The sequence below is a fragment of the Dendrobates tinctorius genome, unplaced genomic scaffold (genome assembly GCF_039654945.1).
Source record: "Dendrobates tinctorius isolate UK_male_01 unplaced genomic scaffold, ASM3965494v1 ptg000102l, whole genome shotgun sequence".
Classification (NCBI taxonomy): domain Eukaryota; kingdom Metazoa; phylum Chordata; class Amphibia; order Anura; family Dendrobatidae; genus Dendrobates; species Dendrobates tinctorius.
Genome location: NW_027361770.1, coordinates 35,997,087 through 36,019,171, shown reverse-complemented (window position 1 = coordinate 36,019,171; position 22,085 = coordinate 35,997,087). Strand labels below are relative to the sequence as shown.

Genomic DNA, 22,085 nt, shown 5'->3' with positions numbered 1-22,085 from the left:
CATGCAAAAAAAAAACAAAACAAGCCCTCACATGGCCATATTGACGGAAAAATTAAATAGTTATGGCTCTGAAAAGAATTGGAGCAAAAGACAAACGCAAAAACAAAAAAGGGCTGCGTCGTGAAGTAAACCCTTCAGGGGGCTGAATAATTTTGATTGCAACTGTGCTTCTGGATCTCAATTAAATGAGCATCATACTGCAGTGTTGTGACTGTAAACATAAGTGTATTTTGGTAAAAACAAGTTTATATGGTTGAAAAACATTAGACTTACCTTATTTTCCAGAATGTCTTTCTGAATACTCGCTTAAAATTGCAGACACAGTGAATAAGTCCTTCCCTCTAATCCTCTTTAGAAGCTCTTCAGGCATGCCAGCTGTGTTTATGCCAAGAGAATTAAGTGACTCCTCATTGGTATGGTCTTCTAGCCTGGCACGCTTAATATAGGGAATATCGCCTTCCTGATCATCCCAACCAGGTGAATTATAAGACCTTAAGCTTTTTTGGGGTCTTGACTCTTCCCTCCCCAATTCGCCTCTTGTATTATAATAATCATTGTGCTGAGTTTGTGAAGAACTTGGAGGAAGATCAATGCTACTATATGGTTTTTTCTTGAGGCCACCATATTTAGGGTCTACAACCTGTGATGAGTTACCATAAGAATTATCCCACTGTTTGTCATACACACTGGGTTTATCGCCAACATTAGTATATGGAATACATGTTTGCTCACTTTGCACAGCGGTTATTGAGTTAGCAATGCCACCATGCTGACTGGTGTATGAATCTCCCATGGAATTTCCATATCCATAATTGAGGGAATGTGATGTGGGTTGAGAGTTGATGGTTTGTGATGTGCTAGGATAGTTTTGCATTTCAGGAGGTGGGACCTGATAAGCATTCGGATTCATTGATTTTGGTGCCATTTCTCCCATCTGCCCATACACTTGGGTGCCAAAATTCTGATATGGCATCATAGGATTCATATTCATCGGCATATTTCCCACATTCTGAACCCCCCCTGAAACTAAACCACTTGTATTCATCACGGAATTATTTAGGGGCATTGGGGCCATGAGACTATTGTTAAGGGAGGCTGTTTGCATAACCATTGCGTTCTTCTGAGTGGCCATTAACATCATGAGTTGTTGATTTAGATTAGCACTCTGTGCAGTTATAGTGTCCTTTACCAAGGAGGCAATTTGTGTCATCATTTTCTGGTTTGCTTGCTCTTGTTCTTCATTTTTTTTGGACAACAACAATGACTTTAACATCTGCAACTTTGAATTTGGTTGTGTACTTTCAGAAACAGGGGAATTTTGTGGAATAGCTTCAAGCAATGAAACTAATTTCTTAAAAAACTGAGCGTCATCTTCGCTTGTGTTTTTTACAGAGGAAGAATCAGCCTTCTGTGGGGTTTCATTCTCCTTGGGTGTGAAGCCACCTGGAACTGCTTGATTTGAGTTTAAAGGAACAAAGGTTTTCTTCCATGCTAATTGATACGGCTGTGCACTTGGCATATTTTGGTTTGCATTCATAGGTGGAACAAATGCATTTTGCGGAGCTTGTTGATACACTGGTGGCCCTAGCAAGTTCGGTTTTGCATTTATGGAAGGATTAAATGTATTTTGCGGTGCTTGTTGATATGGGGGTGGTAGTGGCATATTTTGGACTGTACTATTGTTTCCAGGAAAACTGCTCTGCCTTTCACCTATAGTTTCCAAATTGGGATTTCCTAGAGGAGCTGTAAATATAAAATGAAAAATTATGAGATGGAACTTGTTAATCAACTTTAAGAAAAATTCTGTTTCTACAACCCCTGGCAAAAATTATGGAATCACCGGCCTTGTAGGATGTGCATTCACTTGTTTAATTTTGTAGAAAAAAAGCAGATCACAGACATGGCACAAAACTAAAGTCAAATCAAATGGCAACTTTCTGGCTTTAAGAAACACTAAAAGAAATCAAGAACAAAAAATGTGGTAGTCAGTAATGGTTACTTTTTTTAAACCAAGCATAGGGAAAAAATTAAGGAATCACTCAATTCTGAGGGAATAAATTATGGAATCACCTTGTAAATTTTCATTCCCAAAACTAACACCTGATCCAGATAGGCGGGAATGGGTTCTGAGCTGATTTGTATGACCTGGAATGTAAGAGGCATAAAAACCCCCCGAAAGAAAATTTAAGGTGTTCTCACAAATTAGACAATATCGCCCTCACACTGTGGCTCTGGTTGAGACGCACCTGACCAGAGATACAGTTCGGTGTGTGTACAAAAACCGTGGGTACAATGGTTTATACATGCTTTTCACACCAGCTATTCAAGGGGGGGTTTCACTGTTAATACATAAAGATGTTCGGTGGGAAACCAGGGAGGCCCGGAAAGATCCTGAGGGACGATTTGTGTTTGTACATGTGCTGATCAACTCTAAGAAATATGTTATTTTGTCCATCTACAACCCTCCCCCAGCCAATATGTCAATATTATCCAGAAAGCATTGAGTTTTGCCCTGAATTATCCAGATGCGCATGTCATTTGCATGGGAGATTTTAATCTGGTCATGAATAATCATCTTGATAAACTGAGATTAGGTGATGGAGTATGGAGCACAGAGTGGTTTCTTTTAGTGTTTCTTAAAGCCAGAAAGTTGCCATTTGAATTGACTTTAGTTTTGTGCCATGTCTGTGATCTGCTTTTTTTTCTACAAAATTAAACAACTCAATGAACATTCTGCAAGGCCGGTGATTCCATAATTTTTGCCAGGGGTTGTAGAACCAAATAATTTATCACTTGTGTTCAGAAGCATGCTAAAGGTGGTTTCACATTAGCGCTTTTTAAGCGCACGCACGGCCGGGGGTAGCTCCGCCCCCGAGCCGGCTCTCTGCCCGGCGTGCCCGCCCTTTGCTTGTAGCGCCGCCTCCTAGCGCACAGCGGTGCCTGCGATCGGCGCACCCTATCTTTAGCATAGGGTGCGCAGATCGTGCGCAGGCCATGCGCTAGTTGCGCTTTGACCTGCGCTGCGCACTTTTGACGGTGCGCCGTGCGCGCCAAAATCCGAAAAGTTTGATTTTGGCGCGCACGGCGCACCGTCAAAAGTGCGCAGCGCAGGTCAAAGCGCAACTAGCGCACGGCCTGCGCACCCTATGCTAAAGATAGGGTGCGCCGATCGCAGGCGCCGCTGTGCGCTAGGAGGCGGCGCTACAAGCAAGGGGCGGGCACGCCGGGCAGAGAGCCGGCTCGGGGGCGGAGCTACCCCCGGCCGTGCGTGCGCTTAAAAAGCGCTAATGTGAAACCACCCTAAAATCTGAAATATTAGTTTTTTTTGTGCAGCATTATTTTTCCCCTCTCTCTCCAGTAAATAATTTGCAGATGTCAGATTAAATGATGGTGATGACCATTCTTCAGGGTCAAACACCCTGCACCCCCCCACCAATAGCTGTCCCCACTATTGTGTACAGAAAATAGAATAAAGGAATCTAAGAAAAAAAAATAAACCAAAAATAAAATAAAAAATGAATAAATGTTTCACCTGGTTATAATTTGTAAAATAAAGTAGGTGACAAATTCCATTTAATGACTTACAGTACAAAGCCTTCTTAGACCTCTGTACATTCAAATTGCATCATGAAAAAAAAAACTTACATGATTTTGATTTTTTTTTCTTCTTTTTTGAAGGCATGTTAGATTGTGAATTCATCTGGTTTGCATTATGCATACGTGAACGTTGGTTTGCAACATTCTTCACCAATGACATGGCCACGTCCTGTGCTTTAGCAACTCTTGATGGAAAGAGCTTAAATGATAAAGCAACATATTATTACAAATATGTGGGCGCTCAAACCTGTAAATTAAACTACAGCAAATGCTAAAAAAGAAGGAGTGTCTTTGAGAAAGGGGTATTCTAGCTCACAGATTAAAGTAATAGTCTACCATGGCTGTGTGTTATCTCAACAGTCAAAATCCTCAGTCTGACTACGAGCCAGCACTAAAAACATAACACAGGCGGTAGTCAAATTCCAAGCGTCAGTAGTCTAAATGTCTGGTGATGAAATAGGACTTTTTTGATCTTTGTGCAGTTTAAAAAAAAAGTAACAGCAGAACGGTGATTTACAGGTTAAAAGATTGTCCAGGTTGAACTACTGATGTCTAGGGATGAGCAAATAGCTCCGAATAAGTGCTTATCCAAATAGCTATAGCGCTTACCGAATAGCTGCATCAGTAATCCGGATACCTGTAGCGTTCCCAATAATCTGCTGTTCAGTGGCACAGCTGCATGTGTCTCGGCTGTGTGACAGTCACAACATATATATGGATAGCCCAGCAGACAGGCTCTCTGTGCATGTGTTATGACTGTCACACAGCTGTGACACATGCAGCTGTGCCGCTGAACAGCAGATTATTGGGAGCACTCCAGGTATCCAGGTCCCCCAGGCAGCTATTCGGATAAAGAGAGTTATCCAAAGCTATGTGCTCATCCCTACTGATGACCTATTTGAGGATGACGTGCAGCAAATTCACTGATTAGCTGAAAACAAGCAGAAGCCGAAACTAAGCAATGTATAGGGAGGACCACAGCAGCCCCAAACATTGCATAGTGCCCGCTGCCGAGTACTGCGCATTGTCTCACATTCAAGAATAAGACCTCCGATCTCATATTGATGACCTATTCCGTGAACAGGTAGTCAATATGACAGAGGAGGAGACGCCCTTCATGGGAACTTTGCTATAATTAAATCCTTTGGAATGGAACGTTGCAAACACGCAAATTCCAATTAAGACAAAAGTTTTCATGTCCCTCATGCACAGTATTAGGTATATATAAGTGTGCTTGTGTGTATATGGCTCGTGAAAGCTGAAAAAGTGCTGCATGTAGTTTAAAACAAACAAAAAAACAAAAAAAAAAACAACAAACCCCACAAGTAGAAACTTACAGCAACTTGCATTGCATTGGTGCTATAAAATTTCAGATTAGCAGTCAGCTTCTCACAGAGCCTTGTTACAGTCGTTGCTTCAATTTCACTGTCAATCTCAAATGATTCCTGGAATGGAAACCCAAAAAGATATTGGAGAAAGGCACATCTATGTATATAATGCAAGTTTAGGCAGAATAGCTAACAAATTTGCACATTTCATGTTGTAGGACACAAACAATAATATTACTAATTTCAGGGAATCTTGTATATACTATTGTTACCTAAACCCTTAAAGAGAACCCATCAGCATGACTTGGCAATGTAAAGTAAAGGCATGGCCATAATGGCACTGTTATTCACGCCGGCCAGCTTATCACCTGAAAACTGCAAATGCGGACTAAAGGACAACTATAAGGCGGATTTCTACACTAAAGTTATTGATTTAATCTGTATAACAGCACCATTATGGTCATTACTGACTAGAAAAATAGTGATGACAGATTCCAATTTGGCCTTAAAGTCCACACATTTTAATTTTTCATTTGTTCAAGGTCACATTCCAGTAACCTAAACAGATGCAGACATAGCTGTATGAGGACTTGTTGAATTAAGACTTGTATTTGTCAGTGGTATCATTTTGGAGTACATAAAACCTGATACCAAACTTTTTCTCCATTTCTTCCTAAAAAGAATAAAACACCAATTTCCCCATTTGTTGACATTTTATATATTATCATTTGCGGCAAAACATGACATTTTTGTTCCTGTAAAATCTTTGTTTCTTTCACTGGGGGACACACTACCATGGGTTATAGGCTGACACTAAGAATACATCTTAGAAAAAAAGCTGACTTCTCATCCAATAAGCTACACATGGGCCACTGACACCCAGCTATTCAATTAGTGTAGTGTAAAGTAGTAGAAGTTAAACCAAATACCCTAGCCCCCAAACAAGGGAGGGTACTGTGTCGCCCAATGAAGGCTACGAAAAAGATTTTATGGTGAGCACTGAAAATCTTTATCTTCATTGGGAGACACATGAACCATGGTATGACCTAAAGTAGTCCCTAAGGTGGAAAAATTAATGTCTTTATTATATAAGAATAGCAACCCTTCCGGTGACTACTGCTTGTGGAAGCCTTCTGCTAAGACTCGCATACCTAGACGTAAATGCAAGAGTTCCACAAAGATGTGGACAGAATACTACACTGCTCAAAAAAATAAAGGGAAGACTCAAATAACATACTAGATCTGAATGAATGAAATATTCTCATTGAATACTTTGTTCTGTACAAAGTTGAATGTGCTGACAACAAAATCACACAAAATCAGCAATGGAAGTCAAATTTATTAACCAATGGAGGCCTGGATTTGGAGTCACACACAAAATTAAAGAGGAATATAATGTCCTTAAAACAAGTCAAAATGAGGCTCAGTATTGTGTGTGGCCTCCACGTGCCTTTGTATGACCTCCCAACTGTACAACGCCTGGGCATGCTCCTGATGGACCTCCTCCCAGACCTGGACTAAAGTATCCGCCAACTCCTGGACAGTCTGTGGTGCAACATGACGTTGGTGGATGGAGTGAAAAACGATGTCCCAGATGTGCTCGATCAGATTCAGGTCTGGGGAACGGGTGAGCCACTCCATAGCTTCAATGCCTTCATCTTGCAGGAACTGCTGACACACTCCAGCCACATGAGGTCTGGCATTGTCTTGCATTAGGAGGAACCCAGGGCCAATCGCACCAGCATATGGTCTCACAAGGGGTCTGAGGATTTCATCTCAGTACCTAATGGCAGTCAGGCTACCTCTGGTGAGCACATGGAGAGCTGTGTGGCCCTCCAAAGAAATGCCACCCCACACCATTACTGACCCACTGCAAAACCGGTCAAGCTGAAGGATGTTGCAGGCAGCAGATCGCTCTCCACGGCATCTACAGACTCTGTCATGTCTGTCACATGTGCTCAGTGTGAACCTGCTTTCATCTGTGAAGAGCACAGGGCGCCAGTGGGGAATTTGCCAATCCTGTTCTGTGGCAAATGCCAAGCGTCCTGCACAGTGTTGGGCTGTGAGCACAACCCCCCATCTGTGAACGTTGTGCCCTCAGACCATCCTCATGGAGTTGGCTTCTAACAGTTTGTGCAGACACATGCACATTTGTGGCCTGCTGGAGGTCATTTTGCAGGGCTCTGGCAGTGCTCCTCCTGTTCCTCCTTGCACAAAGGCGGAGGTAGCGGTCCTGCTGCTGGGTTGTTGCCCTCCTATGGCCCCCCCCTCCATGTCTCCTGATGAACTTTGCCTGTCTCCTTGTAGCGCCTCCAGCCACTACGCTGACAGACACAGCTAACCTTCTTGCCATAGCTCACATGGGTGTGCCATCCTAGATGAGCTGCACTACCTGAGCCACTTGTGTGGGTTGTAGAGTCCGTCTCATGCTACCACGAGTGTGAAAGCACAACTAACATTCAAAAGTGAGCAAATCATCAGGCAGAAAGCATTGGAACTGAGATGTGGTCTGTGGTCCCCACCTGCAGAACCACTCCTTTATTGAGGGTGTCTTGATAATTGCCAATAATTTCCATCTGTTGTCTATTCCATTTGCACAACATGTGAAATTGATTGTCAGTGTTGCTTCCTAAGTGGACAGTTTGATTTCATAGAAGTTTGACTTATTTGGAGTTATATTCTGTTGTTTAAGTGTTCCCTTTATTTTTTTGAGCAGTGTAAGTTGCAGCACAATGGAATAGAAGAACAGACAACTGGAGGCATAAGACCCAGGAAGATTCTACTCCATGTGGGATGTCGGCCATGTTCCGACAAAGGAGCCGCATCATCTTCCACATTGTCAAATCAAAACCAGTGATGAATGATAGCCTTAGAGACAGTGACCTCTAACAGAACACACCGGGCACAAAGGCAGCATTTAGAAACTGGTAGAGCTGCACAGCTCTGATATATAACACATAAATAAACCTTATTTATTATTATAGCGCCATTTATTCCATGGCGCTTTACATGTGAGGAGGGGTATACATAATACATACAAGTACAGTAATCTTAAACAATACAAGTCACGACTGGTACAGGATGAGAGCGGACCCTGCCCGCGAGGGCTCACAATCTACAAATATATAACACTAAGCTAAACTGCATATCTTTTGGGTGTTAGCTGCCCAAATGTAGTCTATTGCAGAGCAATTTGCTTTTTCCTAATATGTATTCTTAATGTCAGACTCCAGGTGGCAGCAAATAACCCATGGTTCCTGTGTCCCCCAATCAACCAAGAAAAAGTGTTAACTTGATTCTGTGAGCCAGCATGATTATGGAGACACCAATGTTTTGATGTTTTAGCTGTTTTATTACTATTCTGCAATACAGACACGGAATTTTTGTTTTTAATGATTGTACATACTTGTGTATAAGCCGACCCGAGAATAAGCAGAGACCCCTAATTTTGCCACAAAAAAACCTAGGAAAATGTATTGACTCGAGTATAAGCTGAGGGTGGTGCTGCACAAGGGTTAATGGTGATCCAAAAAGATGCTCCATAGATAAATACTCCCCATATATTGCTGCACAAGGGTTAATGGTGGCCCAAGAAGATGCTCCATAGATAAATACCCCCCCCATATATTGCTGCACAAGGGTTAATGGTGGCCCAAGAAGATGCTCCATAGATAAATACCCCCCCCATATATTGTTGCACAAGGGTTAATGGTAGGCCAAGAAGATGCTCCATAGATAAACACCCCCCGCCGCTGCTGCAAACAAAAAAAAAAAACAAAAAAAAAAACAAAAAACAAAAAAGACATCCTCACCTCTCATCGCTGGGGGCCTGTGCCGGTGACCTGAGCAGGCGGGGACACTGGTGCGCTATGTGGGATAGGTGCCGATGTCGCCGCTGGCTCAGGCCCGTGGCTCTGGAGATATTCACCTGTCCCCGATCCATCGCAGCACGCCGCTCTGTCTCCCGGGTCTCTGCAGTGACGTTCAGCAGAGGGCTTGCACTGACTGTCATCGCGCCCTGACCTGAACGTCACAGTCAGAGGACAGGGAGGACAGAGCGGCGCCCCGGCGGTGGAACGGGGACAGGTGAATATTGCACTGCTCCCCGTCGTCCCCGTCATACTCACCCCCCCTCCTGGCGCAAGGTCTCTGCAGCCCCCCTGCTTCTTCCATGGTCTCGGCGGCAGCTCTTCCAGGTTTCAGAGGTCACGTGGTAACGTTCATTAAAGTCAAGAATATGTGCATATTAATGACTTTAATGAGCGGTACCACGTGACCGCTGAACACAGGTGCCGAGACCATGAAAGAAGCAGGGGGGTTGCAGAGACCACGCCAGGAGGAGATATGATCTCTGACACCCGCGCTCCCCCTCCGACCTCCGGTCCATGACTTGTGTATAAGCCGAGAGGAGGACTTTCAGCCCAAAAAATAGGCTGAAAATCTCAGCTTATACGCGAGTATATACGGTATATTTTTGTGCAAAGGTAGTAAAGCATTAGTTCTAAATGGTTATCACTATAATCATATACATCCATGCTATAAATTTATATCTTTATCATGGAAAGAGAACACAAATACAACAAAAAATGCTAGAAATGCAGTTTTTTTGTTCACCCCTACACAAAAAATAAAATAAAATGATCAAAAAGTCACATATACTCAAAAATGGAGTCAATTAAACCTACAACTTGTTACGCAATAAATAAGTCTTCACAGAAGTCTCTTAACTACGGAAAAATCCAGAATTGCTTCTTTTTTGTTCATTCCATTTTCTAAAACTATAATAAAAGTTATTAAAAAGTCATGTGTATGCCAAAATGGGACCAATGAAAACTGCATCTTATCGTGCAAAAAAACCCAAAAGTCTTGTGCCATGAAGACATCACTGTTCTAGGAGACACTGGTGCAGAATCATGGTCAAGAGATTTCGAAAGCATAATTTTTGTAACTTGCACTGTCTGTGATTGTGAATCCGGGCGTCTAGACTAGTCTGTAAAAAAGATAAATATAATGTGTGTGTGCATATATATATATATATATATATATATATATATATATATATATATATATATATATAGTAATGGTGACTAATAGATGGGGTTTTCCATGAAAGTACTGAATTCTCTCCTACGGGTAATAAGCAGCACATCTCCTATATTGCTTAAGGGTCGCCTGCTATCATATCTTTGCTCCTATATTGCTAAAGGGGCTCCCATCATCATCAGATCCAGGCTCCTGTATATTGCTAAAGGGGTGCCTGTCATCACATCCTGGCTCCTATATTGCTAAGGCCTCTTTCACACTTCCGTTTTTTACAATCAGTCACAATCCGCCAGGTTTTGAAAAAACGGATCCTCAAATTTTTTTTGAGGATCCGTTTTTTCCCCCATTGACTTGCATTAATGGCGGATTGTGACGGATTGCTGTCCGTTGCATCCTTTTTTTTTTTTGAGGATCCGCCAAAAATTGCTGTCCGTCACCATCCTCAAAGATTTCAAAACGGAGTTTGTAACGTTTTTTTCTCTGGCGGATCCTCCAGACACTCATTTAACCTGAAATTTCTGGGTGGCGGACAAAAAAAAAAATAAAATTTTCTCTCTCTCTCTCTCTCATTTCCTTAAAATTTCCGCATTTTCAGGATCCGTCTAAAAACGGATCCTGTGCCATCCGTTCACATCAGTTAACAGATCCGCTTGTATGACTTTTGGCGGATTTGAACTGATGCAAAAAACTGAAGTGTGAAAGAGGCCTAAAGGGCTCCTGTCATCAGAATATGGCTCCTACATTGCTAAAGGGCCACCTGTCATCATCAGATCCAGGCTCCTGTATACTGCTAAAGGGGTGCAAGTCATCACATCCTGACTCCTATATCGCTAAAGGGACTCCTGTCATCATATCCTAGCTCCTATATGAGAGGTGGAGAATTCAATGGAAATCTTCAAAAGCTATGTTCACACTGGACTTTTTTTATGCTAATTTTCAGCTCCCTTTTACAGTACCAGCTATGTCTGAGATTTTTCTCTTCAGCTTCTTTCCTGCCAAGAGAGCAGATTTTGTTGTAGGAAAAAACACAGCAAAAACACCAAGTGTGAACTAGTGATGATCCGACACAAAGAGCCGGCTCCCTGCTGTGAATGATGGGAGCTGGCACCCCAGTGAGCGCCACTAAAATCCCTGAATGGCTCTCACTAGGCGTAAAATACCGGTGTTTGGCAGACGTAACTCCGCCCACCCGAACAAAACTCCACCAACTCAGCAATTTAATTGGTTCCTAGCAAGTGGGCAGAGTTTCTGAAGTTGGTGGGCGGGATTTCGGACGTCTGAACAGGTATTCAATAGGGATCCATTGAGGATCCGAAAAGAGCCGGCTCTTTTTGGTGAGCAGAGTCATGAGAGCCAGATCACCAAAACGAGCCAGACTGCCCATCACTAGTGTGAACTTAGCCAAACAGGCTGGACAGACATCTGTCTGGGATGATTTAGTGAATCCTGCATTGAGCAGGGGGTTGGACACGATGACCTTGGAGGTCCCTTCCAACGCTAACATTCCATGATTCTAATAAGTCCTCATATAGCTTCGCTGCCAGAAAAATGTTAAGCTTTTAACTCTCAAAATATGGCAACAAAAAATACATTTTTTTTTGCATCATTGTAAGAGTCATGACTTTGAGCACTGAGTGCTAAGATTCATTTTTTTCTTTTATGCAACAAGCTGTAGTTTATATTGGTGCCGTTGTGGTATTCATGAAACTTTAGTTTAATCCCCCCCCCCCAATTTTTCCAGATACATTGCAATACTTCAACATAGGACACTATTTGGTCATGTACATTTTTAATAACTGCTGTTTAGAAACAGATGGCACATGGATTTCTTATGAATGGCAGATGAGAAAAACATTGTCTCGAGTTTTCTGGAGGAAACTGATTATTTTTCTACATGATCAAGTAAACCGGGGATTATACTGACAAGTGGACTAATTTAAGACCACGTCTCAGGCACAGTCAACTAGGCCTTGAAGACCTGGAAGCCATTTTTAGGCTTCTGATGCAATCTACCTGTCACACGCCTTACATGCAGCTGCTGCTATTGACCATGGCATGTAGAGTCACTGCAAACAATGACTAATCAATTCCTTCTGCTTGATCTCTTAGCAAGGGAAATGTAATACTGTTAGGCAGAGGTACCAATATTTCACTGCCTTTTCAAGTCCCAATGGTAAAATAGCATGTTCATTAAGCTGTGAAAAGTGAGAACACCAGATGTGGTTAATTTTAAACTTTTTTTTCTCTAGTGTTTCACCTGCAGTTTAATGACCTACAGTACAGAACTAACACAAGCAAAATTGCAAACAGGTTGTGCTTATGGAGGAAGAAAAGTAAAGGGGTTGTCCAATTGCAAGAAAAAAATAATCTTTAACCATAACGATAGTGAAGACAAAGGGGTTATGGTAATTCCTACGCTAACTGAAAAGAGGAGACCACTGATAAATCAGGTCACTGGTTTGTCCACAGAAGTGTGTAACTTCAAAATGTATTGACAAACCGCATTTAATATAAACGGGTCTCTGGCTCCATCCATCAACGGTCTCCTCTGTCCAAGCAGCGCAGGAATTACGGTATTCCCTTCTCCACTATTGGTATCCTGCTATCTTCGTGGGTCTGCATCAGCCTTTATCAAAGTGAAATAAGTATTTGTGGTCACACAACCCTGCCAGGTGAGCAATTTTCCCCGATCAATTGATCTTTTTTTTACCCAGTTAAGACCCTATTGTGCTATTGTTTTGCTGAGTTTTTTTCCCTATTACGCATTGGTCATGACAGTGAAGGTTAGCTCCGCTCCTGAACCAAGGGTCCCGTCACACACAGCGATCTCGCTAGCGAGATCGCCGATTTTGTGACACATCAGCGATCTTGCCAGCGAGATAGGTGTGTGTGATGGGGATCAGCGACCGGCCCCCCTGCCGGTTATCGCTGATAGTCGAACGTCCCGGGCCGTTTTTCCATCGCTGGTGTCCCGATGCCCAGCGCGCATCGCTGCGTGTGGCAGCGAGAGACCAGCGATCAGCGACGCTGGTTTCTAATGTAAACGTCGAGTATCCAGGAGCAGCGCGACTCCTGGATACCCGCTGTTTACCTTGGAAACCGGCGTACACGCTGGTTTCCAAGGTAAACATCGGGTATCCAGGAGCCGCGCGGCTCCTAGATACCCGATGTTTGCCTTGGAAACCAGCGTGTACGCCGGTTTCCAAGGTAAACAGCGGGTATCCAGGAGTCGCGCTGCTCCTGGATACCCGACGTTTACATTAGAAACTAGCGTCGCTTGTCCTGATCGCTGGGGCTATGTGACAGCTCATCAGCGATCAGCTTAACGATGTCCCAGCGATCCCATCATGTTGGATCGTTGGTGGGATCGCTGGGACATCGTTTAGTGTAACGGGGGCTTAAGGCAGTCGGCCAGTTCATTTCACACACCAAGGAGTACAAATACAAACTAAGCACACCTGCTGCGACAGCTGCTGTTAACTACAAATTAGGGCCCATTTGAAAATACAAATTTATTAGTAAGCAGTTTCTCTTTACGCTATTTTTCTGGCATGTACTTTCATTCATGGTCAATCTGAAAACAAAAAGGTATATTAATAAATTCTTACCAGATAGGCTAGAGCTTTCTTCATTCTTGTTTCATCCTGTTGAAACAGATATACATGTTAACAACACAGATATATACATTTTAACATGATGGACATTATGCATCAATGAGCTACAACAGGACTGCAATCATGGCATTGTGGTCTGTTTATATACAGAAAAATAGCAATAATCAAAAAAAAGCTTTGCCATTAGTTGGCAGCTCTAGCTTTCATTTTCTGTGATGGTCGGTACAGAAGGTTTTCAGACGTATCATCCTGCAGGACAGGTGTTAATGTGGAGAGCATTTTGGAATTTTTTGGATGTTTTGAGGGGAAAAAAGTGTTCTTCGATTTTGAATACATTAATATTGAAACATTAGTTGTCACTTCAAGTAACATCCGAATTCAATATGAACGGATCGACTTGCGGCACTCTGGTCCAGTGTGTCCAAGTGAGAGGTACCTAGTGGCTAGATTGAAGATCTGCAAAACTCTTACCTTACGGCGTTCCCAGAACAGCATTTGATTTGTCAGGGCTGCCACAATGTCATTTGTGTGTCAAGTTGAACAGATGATGTCGCACCAGCCTTGGTAAACCAAATCCTGCTCCGGGGAAGCCGGAAGGTAATAGATTCGCGGACCTCCAGTCTTTGCCTGACTGGCAAATTGATCCACTCATCTCTAATCAGAACACAAAAAGCCCTTAAAAAGCGCCAAAACCTTGAAATGCTGTGTGTGAATCAACCCTTACAGTGTACCCCAAACATTCCAAAAAATGTTACATTTCATGTCTGAATCTATAAAGTTTACCACGGTGATAAATCAATGTATAACCAAATCGTGCCACAGACCAAATTACAATTACATGTAGATTAGTGATCTTATAAATGACCTCCACATTAAGCTACTAAAATGTACATCAAAGTAAGGCCAAAGAAAGGGAGGGGGGTGGGGGGGCACAGAACTACCGGATTTTTTTTCTATACTATCTGGCTGGACAGGCCAGAGCTGTAAATAAATGGATGCCCGGTAATCATCTTCCTAACTCTGAAAGCCATTTGCTTCATGCCGCACGTGCTGATTGCCCATTGGGTTTTTTGGAGATGGAGAGGGTAAATGTCCCACGTCTGTTACCTATGCTTCGTCTGGCAAGACTAATGTGGAGACAGATTAAGAGGATGGTTGGATTTAGCGATATTATAGCTGAGATGCCCTTATGGAATAATAGTTATTTTCCGGCACTACTTGTCCACCAGTCTGCCGAATTCTGGTCTCGGTGCAATGTTTCTACAATAGGGGATCTATGTGACCGCGGTATACTTATCTTTTGAACAATTACAAGCTAAATGTGATGTCCCGAGGTTGCAATTCTTCCGATATTTGCAACTAAGATCAGCCTTTCAATCACACATGAGATATGTGGGTGTGAATAATGCTATCTCGTCTCTACCCTTGATAGGTATTCTCAAATCACAGGGTCCCCAGGGTCTCGTCTCCTCTCTGTACACGTACATGCTGTCAGTAGGGGCGGAATCCGCCATATGCTCGGTTATAGGGAAATGGGAAAGGCTCATGCCTGATACACAGGGAGAGGAGTGGGAGGAAATCCTGGAGTCACCAACTAAGGTGTCTCCGTCCATTAACAAGATGATACAACTATACATTATAAACCAATCATATTTGACTCTGACTCGAATTTTAAGATGGGCCGATTCCAGTCTTCGGAATGTTTGAGATGTCATACATTAGATGCAGATTTTATTCACATGATCTGGCAGTGTCCAATTATAGCTCCTTATTGGAAAGAGGTGACATCATTATTAACTTCCCTGGTACAAATTCCTGTTCCCCTTGAGCCATTAGTTTGTTTGTTTGGGGTGTGGGACGACGAGACGTGGGGGCACTACACGGGGATTTTCTTGCGGGAGACGTTCATGGCACGGAAGGTACTGGCATTGCGGTGGATGGGGGGTTCGGATCCCTACCTTAGGGCCTGGATTGAATTGGTAAACTCGATTATACCATACGAGCCCGTACGCTGTACTAAAACAGAGGGTGCCCGGGTAAATTTGAGAAGATATGGGGGGGATGGAATTCCTCTCATCTCACTTTGTAGGATGGAGATGTCGCATGATAAAGAGTTAATTATGTGGACACAGGCTGCAAGTAGTTGTTGTTTGGTAGTTATAGTAATGGTTTAGAGGTTTGACAGGCTTTATTGTTTGAATAATACCATGCAGACTAGTGTAAGGTAATTGACATTATGTTTTATTCTGTAAGCAACCAGTATACATACACTGTTTGAAATTAATGCTTTGTGAAATATATACGCTTTATATGGTATTTCTCATCATTTGTCAGTTTGTATATTGTATACCCTGTCTATGGTTTAATAAACGAATTTAAAAAAAAAAATGTACATCAAAGTATGTGTTTTAATGAGAAGTCAGACATTTCAACCATCAAGTAAGATTGCACAGCTATTGTGGATTGGTGATAAGGTTCAGTGTACATCTTCACTTTTTCTACTTAGGAGCACAATCTCCCTACTGACATGCTGCACCTGATGTGTTTTATGCACTGCATAGTACTGGATTTACTCTGTTTATCAGTGATTCTGGGAATGATTTTCATGACACATTGTACTTCATATTCGTGGTAAATATTGATTGTTATGACTGGCGTTTATGAAAATATCGAAAATTTGACAAAAAATTAGAACATTTCACAATTTTCACACTTAATTTTTATGCCCTTAAATCATATAGTTATACCACACAAAATACTTAGTAAATAACATTTCCCACATGTCTACTTTACAGCACCATAATTTTTGAAACATTTTCTTTTGCAAGTTTGAAGGGTTAAACATTTATCAGCAGTTTTTAATTTTTTCAACAAAATTTATAAAACCTATTCTTTTAGTGACCACAGTACATTTTAGGTGTCTAAAGGCCCAGTCTCACTAAGCGATCTCGGTAGCGAGATCGCTGCTGAGTCACAACTTTTGTGACGTAACAGCGATCTCACCAGCGAGATCGCTGTGTGTGACAGTGATCAGCGAGCGGCCCCCCTGACGGTATCGCTGATCGCTGGAAGAAACCTCTGGACATTTCTTTGGTCGCTGGTCTCCCGCTGACCAGCACGCATCGCTGTGTGTGACAGGCGGGAGACCAGCGATCAGGTGTAAAAAATAATAAAAAAAATAAAAAATATAGTTATTCTCACCTTCCGACGTCCCGTTCAGCCATCCTGCCTCTCTCCACGCTCCGGTCCCAGTGATCCGTTGCACAAATGACCACGAGACTTTCTTATTCCTCGAGACCGTGACATCTCACGGTCATTCGTGCAAAGGATCACTGGGACCGGAGCGTGGAGAGAGGCAGGATGGCTGAACGCGACGTCAGGTGAGAACAACTATATTTTTTATTTTGATTCTATTTTTTTCAGCGATGGCCAGCGATGCCGGGCGCTCGGCATCGCTGTGCTGATCGCTGGTGAAGCTGTCTGTGTGACAGCTCACCAGCGATCACATAGCGACTTACTAGCGATCCTGACACCTTGATATCGGTGTCGGGATCGCTGGTATGTCGCTTAGTGTGACGGGGCCTTAAGGCTACTTTCACACTTCAGGTTTTTAGCATCAGGCACGATGCGGCGAAATTTGTAAAAACCGGATCCAGCGACGGTTGCCACCGGATCTGGCTTTTTTCCCATAGACTTTCATTATCACCGCATTGCACCGGATGGCCATGCATCGCGTCTGGTTTTTGCCGGACCCGGCAAAAAGAGTCTGTCCGGCGTCTGGAAAAAAAACGTTTCAAGTAACGTTTTTAGTCTGCGGCGCAAGACCGGATGATGCCGGATCCGGCGTCATCCGGCTTTTTGTATAATGGAAGCCTATGGGCGCCGAATCTGGCGTCATCCGGTTTTTCTATCTGAGCATGCTCTACAAGAATCAACTCATCCATATGGGGCGTTTTTAAAAACCGAATCCGGCAAAAAAAACGGATCCAGTGCATTCGTTTTTCCACATTTTATACTGGATCCGGCGCCGCATTCAAAAAAACAAAATGTGAAAGTAGCCTTAGGGGCCTGTGTGACAGAAAATACCCAAAAGTGATACTTTTCTTTCTCTTAAAAAAAGCACCCCCTCAAGAGGTTTGGAAGGGATAGAGCGCATTTAAGTAGTTTATTAACCCTTTAGGTACATCACAGAAATTAAAGCTATGTTGAAGGAAAAAAAGAAAATTTTAGTTTTTCCCCCATAAAAAATGTTGCTTTAGCCCTAAATTTTTCATTTTCACTAGGGTAACAGGAGAAACTGGACCCAAAATTTGTTCAGTTTCTCCCAAGCACAACAATACCCCATATGTGGTAGAAAAACACTGTTTGGTCACATGGAAGGCTCGGAGGGGAAGAAGCACCATTTGACTTTCGAAGCACAAAATTGGCTGGAATAGATAGTGGACACCATATTGTGTTTCAGCGCTCCATTTTCACAAAGGGAGGAGGAAAAAGGACTAAACAAATTGTTGTGCAATGTTCTTGAGTACACCAATAATCCATATGTTTGGATGCAAAGCAGTGTCCAGAAGGGACAGAGCACCATTTGACTTTTTGAAAGCAAAATTGTCTGGAATAGATTGTTAAAACAGTGGAAATCCCCCCCAGACGAGACCCAAATTTGGAAACTACACCACTCAATGAATTTATCTAGAGGAGTGGCAAGCATCTTGAACTCACAGGTGCTGCATAGAATTTTAAAGCCTTATTCCGTGAAAATAATTACGTTTAAAAACGGCTTTAACCCCAATTCTTTTAATTTTCACAAGGGTAACAGGAAAAAATGGACCATAGAATTTGTTGAATAATTTCTCCTGAGTACAGGAATACCCCATGTGTTCAGAAACTCTTGTTTGGGTACACGGCAGGGCTCGAGGAGGTAGGAGTGCATTTGAATATTGGAGCACAATTTTTGCTAGAATAGATTGCGGACGCCATGTCATACTGGCAGAGCAAAAAACAGCAGAAACCCCCACTTTGGAAACTATACCTCTCAAAAGAATTTCTCTAGGGGTGTAGCAAGAATTTAAAATGCACAGGTATTTCCCAGTATTGTATAACATTGGGCTGTGAAAATTAAAAATTTAATTATGGGGGGGAGAGAGGGAGAGAGAGCGGGAGAGAGAGAGAGCGAGAGAGAGCGGGAGAGAGAGAGAGCGAGAGAGAGCGGGAGAGAGAGAGAGCGAGAGAGAGCGGGAGAGAGAGAGAGCGAGAGAGAGCGGGAGAGAGAGAGCGAGAGAGAGCGGGAGAGAGAGAGAGCGAGAGAGAGCGGGAGAGAGAGAGAGCGGGAGAGAGAGAGCGGGAGAGAGAGCGAGAGAGAGAGAGAGCGGGAGAGAGAGCGAGAGAGAGAGCGAGAGAGAGAGCGAGAGAGAGAGCGAGAGAGAGAGCGAGAGAGAGAGCGAGAGAGAGAGCGAGAGAGAGAGCGAGAGAGCGAGCGAGCGCGAGCGAGAGAGAGCGAGCGCGCGCGAGAGAGAGCGAGAGAGAGAGCGAGAGAGAGAGCGCGAGAGAGAGCGCGAGAGAGAGCGCGAGAGAGAGCGCGAGAGAGAGCGCGAGAGAGAGCGCGAGAGAGAGAGCGAGAGAGAGCGCGAGAGAGAGCGCGAGAGAGAGAGAGCGAGAGAGAGAGCGAGAGAGAGCGCGAGAGAGAGAGAGCGAGAGAGAGAGCGAGAGAGAGAGCGAGAGAGAGAGCGAGAGAGAGAGCGAGAGAGAGAGCGAGAGAGAGCGAGAGAGAGCGAGAGAGAGCGAGAGCGAGAGAGAGCGAGAGCGAGAGAGAGCGAGAGCGAGAGAGAGCGAGAGCGAGAGAGAGCGAGAGCGAGAGAGAGCGAGAGAGAGCGAGAGCGAGCGAGAGCGAGCGAGCGAGAAGGCGAGAGAGAGCGCGCGAGAGAGAGCGAGCGAGAGAGAGAGAGAGCGAGAGAGAGAGCGAGAGAGAGAGCGAGAGAGAGAGCGAGAGAGAGAGAGCGAGAGAGAGAGAGCGAGAGAGAGAGCGAGAGAGAGAGAGCGAGAGAGAGAGCGAGAGAGAGAGCGAGAGAGAGAGCGAGAGAGAGAGCGAGAGAGAGAGCGAGAGAGAGAGAGCGAGAGAGAGAGAGCGAGAGAGAGAGAGCGAGAGAGAGAGCGAGAGAGAGAGCGAGAGAGAGAGCGAGAGAGAGAGCGAGAGAGAGAGCGATTTTTTTTTTGTCCGGCACCCAGAAAGAATTTCGGGTTAAATCAGTGTCTGGAGGATCCGCCAGAGAAAAAAAACGTTGCAAGCTCCGTTTTGAAATCTTTGAGGATGGTGACGGACAGCAACTTTTGGCGGATCCGCAAAAAAAACCGATTCAACGGACGGCAATCCGTCACAATCCGCCTATAATGGAAGTCAATGGGGAAAAAACAAATCCTCAAAAGAAAATTGCGGATCCGTTTTTTTCAAAACCTGGCGGATTGTGACTGATTGTAAAAAAACTGAAGTGTGAAAGAGGCCTTAGTCTTCAATTTTCAAAAAGGCTAATAGGAGAAATAGGACCACAAAATTTGTTATGCAATTTCTCCCGAGTATGTCAATACCGAATACGTGATTGGAAACCACTTATATTGTTCAAGCACAGTGCAATGTTCAGAAGGGAATTAGCGTCATATCAGAGTGCAGATTTGCTTGGAATGATTTGCGGGTGCCATGTCACATTGGCTGAGCCTCTGAGGTGTCAGGACAGCAGAAGACCACATAAATTACCCTATTTTACAAACTACACCTCTTAATCTTGCTTTTTAATTTGGTCCATGAGACCTGTCAGGTTACACCAGAAGAACGCATGTTACACCCTGCCTATGACAAGTTCTAAAAGACAATCATACCTGGCACACCAGTAAGCCATTGTTTGACATCTGGGTGCTATGGCAACTATCGGATCCCCGCGATTTTGTTGCGTTGGTGCCAATAAGGGGTGAGAGAGGGAGCCACCTCCTTCTTACAACCTTCTAAATGCCATGATCGTGGCATCTTGAGAGTTACCACAGGATCTTGGCTCTCAGGTACGCTGAGGTCCCGGCAAAGATCATGTTGGGAAATACTGATGTTTCAGCACCTCTTGTCGATCACAAACTGTGATCTGTTAGGCTGATCAGACAGCAGGGACTTCAGTAATTAGTCCCCGCATCTCTAGCCATGCCGCACAGCTGTTTGACTACGGTCTGCATGGAGTTGTCAATGTGGGGTTCATGACGGGTATAGGACGTCATGACATGCTATTCCAGTTGTTAGTTGATAAAAAAATAAAATAGTCTCACCGCTCACCTGTCCTGTCATCCCTGCAGCCTTTGTAATGTCTTGACATCACAACGTGCGCAGTGATAGCACATCGCACAGTGATGTCAGAAGTCTAGTTGAGCTGGAAGCTACGGCCTTGAGTAAAGATGTTGATAAAGATGCACACAATGGAGGAAAGGGGATAGAGGAGGCATGGAGGACTAGATGGGGGGCTGTGGGTTAGGTGAGCAGTGAAGGGAGTATTTTTTGCCATTAGACTGGATCTCATTTCTCCATAAACACATTACATATATACAGATTACTTACATTCTTCTCATCAGACCATCTGAAAATATAAAGCACAATGCATTAATCACTGAAGCTAAAGTTTCTACACAAAAGTAGTGACAAGTTGCATCAAAGAGAACCAATCAGATTTCAGCTATTTCCTCTGTTCCCAACAATACACAAGGTTGCAAAGTCTCTCCCAAGAAAAAATTTCAAATCAGAGGTCTCTAGATGTGTTGCTCACGATCTTTGGAAAGACCACAAGAAAAGGCCAACGCTGAAGATGCAGTGGTCGGCCGAGGAAACAAAAGCAGAGAAAATGATGCAAAAAAGACACATCATGCTTATTTCCCTTTGAAATTGGAAGATGTCCTGATGTGCCATCAGCTCAAAAATGGCAACAACCAGTGGAACTGAACTAAACACATATGTTGTTCAGAGACATCTATCCAGAAGTGGTCTTCATGGAGAAATTGCGGCAAATAACCATGCCTTTGACATTTCAACAAGGTCAAGCGGACTGATGGGTCAAAATATGAAATACTTGGCTGTAACAGAAATCAGACTGTTTACCAAAGGGCTGGACAGTGGTACAATAATGAATGTTTGAAGGCTACAGTGAAGCCTGGTGGAGAATCCTCGCAAGTTTTGGGGCTGCATTTTAGCAAACGGAGTTGGGGATTTGGTCAAGATGAATAGTGCCTTTAATGCTGAGAAACAGGCAGATTTTTATCCATCGTACAATACCATCAGGGAGGCGTTTGATTGCTTCAAAATATATACAACAGGACAACGACCCCTCAAGAACCAATGTTATTGAGAACTATCTTCATTGTATAGAAAAACAAGGAGTTACTGAAGTGATAACATGGCTCCCACAGAGCCCTTGTCTTAACATTATCAAGTCTGTCTCAGATTGCATGAAGAGACAGAAGTATTTTTGCAAGCCTATAACCA

The 22,085-nt window shown here is 43.5% G+C and overlaps 1 protein-coding gene and 1 non-coding gene across 14 annotated transcripts in view; one reads left to right on the top strand and one right to left on the bottom strand.

The window, feature by feature from the left end:
• LOC141099769 (uncharacterized) overlaps positions 1-22,085 on the bottom strand; it is a 190,114-nt gene that overhangs the window by 3,020 nt on the left and 165,009 nt on the right. For all 13 annotated transcript variants that reach the window (XM_073587808.1, XM_073587811.1, XM_073587812.1 and 10 more), the window contains 5 exons: positions 21,168-21,186; positions 13,577-13,612; positions 4,935-5,042; positions 3,646-3,796; positions 274-1,743 (listed from right to left, as the gene is read on the bottom strand). In XM_073587808.1, coding sequence (XP_073443909.1) covers positions 275-1,743; positions 3,646-3,796; positions 4,935-5,042; positions 13,577-13,612; positions 21,168-21,186 — 1,783 coding nt within the window. In that variant the 3' untranslated portion in view covers position 274. The remainder of the gene's footprint in view (positions 1-273; positions 1,744-3,645; positions 3,797-4,934; positions 5,043-13,576; positions 13,613-21,167; positions 21,187-22,085) is intronic.
• Positions 9,784-9,909, top strand: LOC141099834 (U11 spliceosomal RNA). The gene has a single exon (XR_012234543.1). It is a non-coding gene; the product is annotated as a U11 spliceosomal RNA (small nuclear RNA).